Source organism: Dendrobium catenatum, unplaced genomic scaffold, assembly GCF_001605985.2.
Source record: "Dendrobium catenatum unplaced genomic scaffold, ASM160598v2 fragScaff_scaffold_207, whole genome shotgun sequence".
In the NCBI taxonomy this organism is placed as follows: Eukaryota; Viridiplantae; Streptophyta; class Magnoliopsida; order Asparagales; family Orchidaceae; genus Dendrobium; species Dendrobium catenatum.
The window spans coordinates 14,144-22,051 of NW_021318669.1; the positions used below are offsets into that span (position 1 = coordinate 14,144).

A 7,908-nucleotide genomic window follows, 5' to 3' on the forward strand; every position below is an offset into this window, starting at 1 on the left:
TTCTTTCTAATGTGCATATTGATAAAATTATAGATACTCTCTTAAACAACAACAACAACAACAACAACAAATTATTGAATAAAATAGTAAACTCATATAACCTCATATATACAAAGCCTTGAATTTCAAACATCTTGGTTGGAAGCTTAAACTCCCAACCAATCTCTGTTTGATGTTACAACAACCATGATTCAATAATTCTTATCAAAATAACCCATCAACACTAATGCAATAAGCTTTAATGTAAAATGTAGACTAAGGCTTCATTTGGGACGGCTTTCTTACCGCTTCTTAAAGTAGCTTTCTAGTTCAAAAATTAAATATTTTGAACTAGAAAGCTGCTTTAAGAAGCGGTAAGAAAGCCGTCCCAAACGAAGCCTAAGGCTTCGTTTGAGACAACTTTGTTGTAGCTTCTTAAAGAAACTTTCTAGTATAAAAATTTTAATTTTTGTACTAAAAAACTACTTTAAGAAGCAACAAAAAAACCGTCCCAAACAAAGCCTAACTTTCAAGTTGAAAGAACATCTAAAAGTCCTACAAACTTATTCCAAGACCACAATTTATCATTTTTCAAACAAGAGTTGGATAACTGACACAACAAATAAACTGCAGCTACCAAAACTCAAACAGACTAATGGGAAATAATTAGTTTAAAATAGAGCTAAGCCACAACTAACTACTATTCGAAGCCTTATCGTAATAGAGTTTCAAAAAAGGAAATACAACAGCCCAGTAGTGTGTTATAGACAAAACGAGCCAACAGAAACTTCCAAGATCAGCAGTAGAACATCTATCCATAAAGGAAATAAATCCAAAGACACAGATCAATCGCCTAACAATTTAGTTAGAAAGCTTTGACAAACATGGACAAGCATAGTTAACAGGCCACAAGAATCCAAGAACCCATAGTAAGTACTATCATTACTGGATAAACCCCTTCAGCTCAATGAAATTAACTTGAGCAATGTAAGCACAAGCCAGTATAATGGTAACCAACCTGTAATGCCTCAATCCAGCATAAAGATAATCGACCTGCAATGCTATAAGCCATCATAACTATAACATTCAATGGATGAATCCACATATATACCAACTGAAATGCTTCAAGCCAACAAATTCTTATAATGCAATGAAATAAAATGCATGTAATATCAACCTAAAACATGTAAAAATACTTAGCATTGCCAATTTAATGATTTTTGATAAGCTCAATGGCAACTAATGAATTCATCTAAATACATATTTTCAACATTTACAAATCAAAATAATGCATTGCAACAAAATGTCTACATGAAGGAATCCTTTGAAAATTCTCCAATACAGAATAGAATACAAAATAAGAAAATTCATGCTCCAGGTTTTAAAGATTTGAGATATTAGAGAACAAGTGGTGAAGTTTTATAAGTTTTGAATTAGTGGTTAAGAAGTTTTGACATTTTTAATTTGTTTGCTCATAATAGAAAGGATATCTCTATATTGAACTTTTGGCTAAGATATCTTTTTGTTATCAAGTAGTCGAATCCTTGAGAAATTATGAGGGATATGGGGAAATCTGTAGGAGAGTTTTAGGTATATCTTAGAATTGAGAGAGGCTACGATTTAAATTATGTAGAGGAGAATAATATTATTTTGAAAAATAGGCAGAATATGAGTGAGAAAAGATGATTAAGGACTACTAAAACCCTGGCAAATCAATCACCAAGCATCACCAAAGGTAGAACAACTATCAAACCTTTTCACTTGAAATGCACACAAGCAAAAGCTATTTTTATTCCATGAATGTAAGAGTATAAGCAAATATATATTTATAGGCTCTTTCTAAGCTTAGTTAATTTTGGAAAGTCTTAGGAGCAAATAGATTATTATTACATGAACTAATGATTTGTTCTGATACAAAGGAAAAGAAAAGAAAAGAAATCAAATAAATTTGAAGCTTCTATAAATGCAGGAGAAATAGATTATGCCAAATAAATTAAGTGGAATTTGACAATGTGTAAATGCGAAGAGTGTCATCATCAAGACAAGGCAAGGTGTGAAGAGGAGTTTGTGATGAATGGGAATCAACATAGATGGATCCAACAGTGTGTGCAGGAGAATCAATGTTTATGATAATATGCCTCAAGCAAATCAATTTGAACTATGGTTCAAATGAGATTCCAACCTTGTTCGAACATAGGTTCAAATCTTATTTAAATTTTGAATTTGAATCAAGCTTGAATCTAGGATAAAATCATATTGGAATTCAAACATGTTGGAACAAATTTTACATGCATTAGTTTCAAAAAATGATCTGCAAATAGAAGTGATTATCCATCACTGGATATGATCATCTCAATCGAAATGAATTTTTAGATATAATTTTTAAACAAATAAACAGTATAAGTATTTCACTAATTAGTGTCTTAAAGTGTCATATGAAGTCAAAATTTCCTCATAATATGCAGTTAAAAAAAAGGAGAAAAAAAAATCTGTCTTGCACCGACTCTATATACAAAGATTTAGCACAAAATCATAAGGAAAAAAAATATATCAGTCCTATCAAGGTTTTCGGCATGCGATTAAACGGCAAGAAAAGGTTCTGTTTGTATACAGATTCAACCTATGAAATGAACGAAAAAAAAAATTCAAGAAATGGTAGTTCTATATATCTGAAATTGTTCCCCGAGATTAACCAAAATAGAGAGACAGAAAAGAGATTGATCTCATCTTGACAAGGACTTAAGGCATGAAGATCTGGACGGCGCCTTCCTTCGAGCTATTGCAGATGGGACATATGACAACCGTCTTTTCACATTCCAGGCACAAGCAAATATGGCGGCAAGGAAGAAGGAGAATGGACATTTCATACAACTGGCAAACCTTGCAAACCATCCGTGCGCGAACTTTCTCGCTGCTCTCCGGCTTCTCTTCCTCGATCTTTAAGCAGGACTGCTCGTCATTAGCAGGAAATGGCATCCCATCGGTATCGCCGTAACCCTCAACCTCCGGCGGAGGCGCCGTCTCCGCAGCGGTTGTCTGGATTAAAACTTGTTCGAGCGTTGCCTTGAGCCTGGAGACTAATGCCTCATTTTGACTGGCACGACTAAACAACATCTGGTTCTCGGAGCACAACTGGAAGATCTTTTCCTCCAGCTCAGAATTTCTCCGATTCACGTTCGCCAGCTCGGCATCCTTATCCAGGACCCGCTTCAACGCAATCTTCTCCAAGATAACAATAAGCGAACTAAAGTACCTCTTTTGCGTCTCCTCAATTCCCTTACGAATCATATTTCTCTATTTCATAATTGAAACAACGAAAATTTAAAAAAAAAAAAATTACAATCCAAGAACAGATTAGAATAATAACGAAAGGTATGAGGGTTCAAATCTACATACGTAATGATTTAACAGAGAATCAATTTCGATGTTCTGATCTCTGATATGCGAAAGAAACTCCTGCGATAAAGAACAGCCAGGCTGCGAGGAAACCCCTCTTGGCGGGACGCTGCTGGTACACGCCCCAGTAGATTCGAACACCCGGATCCTCTGATCAATGGGCATAGGCAATCCAACCGTAGAGGTAACCGGCATAGCCGCAAACGCTAGATTAGGTAAAACGGTTTGCTGAGGTTGGATTACTGGCGCAGCTGCCCTGGAAGACAAGGGAACATTCTGACTCCCTCTTCCAGAGCCAGAGACATTGTAAGCAGCCCGGGCGGTCGCCGTCGGCTGCTGATCGCCATTATTGATTTGAGCCTGCTGGCGCATCGAAGGAACAGAGTTTCCAGTCTGATGCTCAGGATTCTGCCACATCCGAAGAACTTCAAGAACACAGCCTTCCTGAGCCCTGTCAATCTGATAACAGAAATAATAGCGAAAGATCCGAAGGGGATAAATAAATGGTGGAAGAAATGGAGGGAAGGAGCCTGACGAAGCGCTCTTCAAAAAGAAGAAGAAAACGGGGTTGGCGTTGAGGGGAGTGCGTACCTGGAGCGTAAATATGGGGAAACCGCCATTTTATACAGGACGTGCGTTGTTTCAGTGAATCCGCGCACGCTCTGATTGCCTGACATTTCGTTGGTCGTGGCGCCGAAGGAAGGTTATATCGGGCTATCGGTTAGCGATGGAGAAGGCATTGGAGTTCTGGTTTTGCTGTTGCCGTTCTAAATTTCAGGCGGGGGGATAATTCTAGAGAGGGAGGTAGGGCGTATTGACGTGAGAAGAGGAGGGGACGGTACCGCTACGTGTGCCGAACGCCGATGGATTTGTATTCATTGTATCAGGGTAAGGGGAAGAGGATTAGGGCTGATTAGTTAGTTAGTTAATAGATCCTCCATCATTCCATACAAATCGCTATTTAATAGATAACTTATCACAATGCCCCAATTTAAATTAAATAGTTGGTCTATTATATATTAACAATTTTTAGGGTTCTAAATGTTCTCTTCTAATAAGGTGAAATTTACCCTAATGTGTGTATGATATGATCATTAATAATATAACTCTAAATTTCTTAGTCATTTCATACTGCCAGTAAATTAGATATTGGAATATTCTAAAGCAAGTATAATTTATTAGATAGATGGAAGTAAACATCAATGTCTTGGTCTCCTATGTGAGGGCTTAAAGATATACATCACCGGTAATAATGATGATATCCAAATATTCAATCAATGTATGATTGATATAAGAAATATAAAAAAAAACACATAAAGTGGTCGTTAATAAATGATAGTGAGTGTAAATATGATACTATAATCATGGATGCTTTAGAATATTTTAATGACGTATTGGCACGTGCAGGTGGCCTGCCCATACACGTACTTATAAGTTTTATTTACTATAATATTGTGGTTATTTTTCTTAAGCGGATGAAAATCATTATGAAGGAGGCGAACATAATACCCTATGATCTAATGGAAGGATTAAACGGCCTAAACCTATAATTAATAACTCAAACACCAACAGAGATATAATTGTCATATATGTAAGTACATCCATTGCCTCCTTTGTCTCCTACTAAGTCAAGCTGGCACTTTGAGCTACACTGGGGCTGAACTGACAATTGTAATTGACTTTCGCTAAACTCCTCTTGTTGATATTGTTGTTTGCCTTCCCCAAAGTCTACCTCAACTACGGTCGATAAAGCCTCATTGACTACTTTAGAAGGGGATGATTGTTGCCTCAAACTCTGACTACCCTTGGCTTTAAGCCTACTATCTAGCACTCTTTGTAGACACTATGTCACATTGTGACCAAACTAGCCACACATGAAATACTAAACCATATACAAAAAATACGAGCATGTATGTTGTCTTTTATTTAACCCATAAACATGTGTGCTACTAATGGACATAGATCCTCCGTTTCTCCCAGACACTGTAGATCCTCCCCTTTTAGAATCATCAATAGCTAACCTGAATTATTTCCACTGAATGTACTCCTAAAGGACTCTCTACCAAATATCTTTCTGCTAACATCCCACCTCTGCTGGGTGGATATCAGATCATTAACCATCAGTCTAACTCTCTCCACGAGGTCAGAGAATTCTTGGATGTGAAATGGAACCCATATGAAATGATAACACTTATCTTCAGAGGTGTTAAAAAAGTGGAGAGCATATCTTGCAAGAGATATGAACTCTACCTCATCTTGCAAATTACTTCCTTATGTATGCATATTTGATTGACCAAATAAAGTCAAATAAACATGGGCCCATACTTAGTTGGATGGGCAAGGCAAGATGAAGGGGCTAGTTGTGGGTAGTTACACTCTCTATCGTACATTAGAGTAGCTTACTCCTCACTCTCTCCTTTATGTTCATTTTACATATAATGTTGTAACTATCTAAGTATAATAGACTAAAGAAGAAATATTTATTATTGTGTTTGCAAAAATTGGAATTCCTTCCAAAAAGGGGAGGCTTGGGGGTCAACCTTCACTTGAAGTGGATTGATAATCTCTTCAACATTGCTACTTCGGTGAGTAGCAAGTATATTTTCATTTGACTTTAATTTTTTTTTTTATCATTGAACTATTTTATTATCATCTCCTCACCAGCTCATTTTCATTTCCTAACATTCAGCTAACAAAATCCCATCATATAACTCTTCCTAAAGATGTTATTCAAAATTAGGTGAATCTTACTTAATTAGATTATAGCCCCTCACCCATCAATACTCTTTAAAATGTGATGAAAATCTCAAAAAAAAAAAAAAAAAAAAAAATCTTAAGATATTTCTCTTACATTTCCAAGTATTTTAAAGTCCTAGAATGACCCCCAATTGAAACCCTAAGAGCCTAAGTGCCATTTCATATAATTCACAATAATAATAAAAAATAATTCATAATAATTATAGCACCCATGCATATCACCTTCTCATTGCATGACACTTAAACACTACTCAATTTTAACCCTTCCCAAGACTTACTTATCATCTCTGACACATTTTAAGAGCCTTTTAGGGCCAAAAAAAATAGAAAGCCATCAAGGACTAAACTTTTGATGGCCACACCATTCATCAACCAAAAATTTATCATAATTTTCATGTTCAAAAGATTGAATTTTCTCTAGAATAGCATTTTGAATTTGTCTAGCTCTACATGTGGTCATTTTTATGATATTTACATAAAATAATATCATTGGTGCTTCTAGGCATGGGCTTAGCGAGATTTATGAGTTTATGAGTGCTATTGGAAACTATTAAAGGAGTTATATGAAAAAGTAGAAATGGATAAGCTTAACCTTAAATCAATGGAGAAATACCTAGACTTTTAATCTATAGATCAAAGTTCCTTAAGGTTAGATGGAGTTTAAGTAGCACCAATATAAACACTAATGATAAGATCATAAACCATGTCAATACGTTCAGATTAATATTTCAACATGCACAAATATTTAAGAAAGTACACAACTAACCTCTCTTCCTTTCAAAATCAATGGCGAATAATTAGATGCTTAATTTGAGGTCATTTGATGGATGGGTTGACCATAATAATGAAGAACATGAAGTTTTTCAATGATTATTTGGTTTCAAGGCCATTCAACTTGCCTCATTTGGCTTGGTAAAATTTTATTATTTATGGAATCTTTAAACTTTATAATTTATTTATTTTTCCTTTCTTTTGTATAAAAAAAAAAGCATCGATTAAGTGCAATTAATTGCTCCTAAAGCTTTTTTAAACTTAGCTAAGCTTGAAAAAACTTATAATTAGATTCTTAATTTATAATTTTGATTTCATTGAATAAAAATTATTTTTTAACCCTACAAATTTTACGTGAAGAGGCTAGGTGTATACTCTAATCTTTGGAGCTAGTGGTTAATCCCCAAGCTTTGATGAGCTCATCTCGCAAACTTTTGCTCTCCTTTGAACTAGTCTTGGCCATCCTGAAATCATAACCTCTCTCATCCTAAGATTGTTTTAACCTCTTCAAAATTCTCCCAAATATTCCCCCAGCGGCCCAGCCCGTATAACTCCCTAAAGTCTCAAATATTTTAGAACCCAAAAAATATTCTAGCCAAAGTTCAAAATAGAGATAATTTTTTTACTGTGAGCAACAAGATTAAAAAATTCATAACTCCTTAACAACTGATTTAAACTCATAAACACTTCCAGTATTTTTTTATTTTTGAAATTATCTCATCTAAATATCTATTTTTAATATAAGTAAATTGAAATTAGATTTTGGATGATCTTGAATTTAGTACTATAAGTTCCTAATTAAAATATGCATTAAGATTCATAATAAATTTGATATATTTTCTATTGATATATAAATATCTATGATTTAGGTAAGATGATGTGCAATTCATGGCTCCTATGTTATTAGTGACAAACCCAAATGATTTTATATGAGCACACATAAAATAATTTATTATTGAAGTGTAGAAGTTGAATATTTATAACTATAAATATCAAATAGTCGAG

At 34.7% G+C, this 7,908-nt stretch overlaps 1 protein-coding gene across 2 annotated transcripts; it reads right to left on the reverse strand.

Annotated features, from left to right (window-relative positions):
* Positions 1-2,460: 2,460 nt before the first annotated feature.
* LOC110102444 (probable BOI-related E3 ubiquitin-protein ligase 3) lies at positions 2,461-4,285 on the reverse strand. Of its 2 annotated transcripts, none has more exons than XM_028692983.1 (3): positions 3,967-4,285; positions 3,376-3,826; positions 2,461-3,273 (listed from the first exon to the last, which is right to left on the reverse strand). In XM_028692983.1, the coding sequence occupies exons 1-3, from the start codon at positions 4,050-4,052 to the stop codon at positions 2,719-2,721; spliced, it is 1,092 nt and encodes a 363-aa protein (XP_028548816.1). In that variant the 5' UTR covers positions 4,053-4,285; the 3' UTR covers positions 2,461-2,718. The 2 variants fall into 2 exon arrangements, with proteins under 2 accessions (XP_028548816.1, XP_020686441.1); XM_020830782.2 differs by having other exon boundaries at positions 3,376-3,834; positions 3,967-4,284.
* Between the last annotated feature and the right edge of the window lie 3,623 nt (positions 4,286-7,908).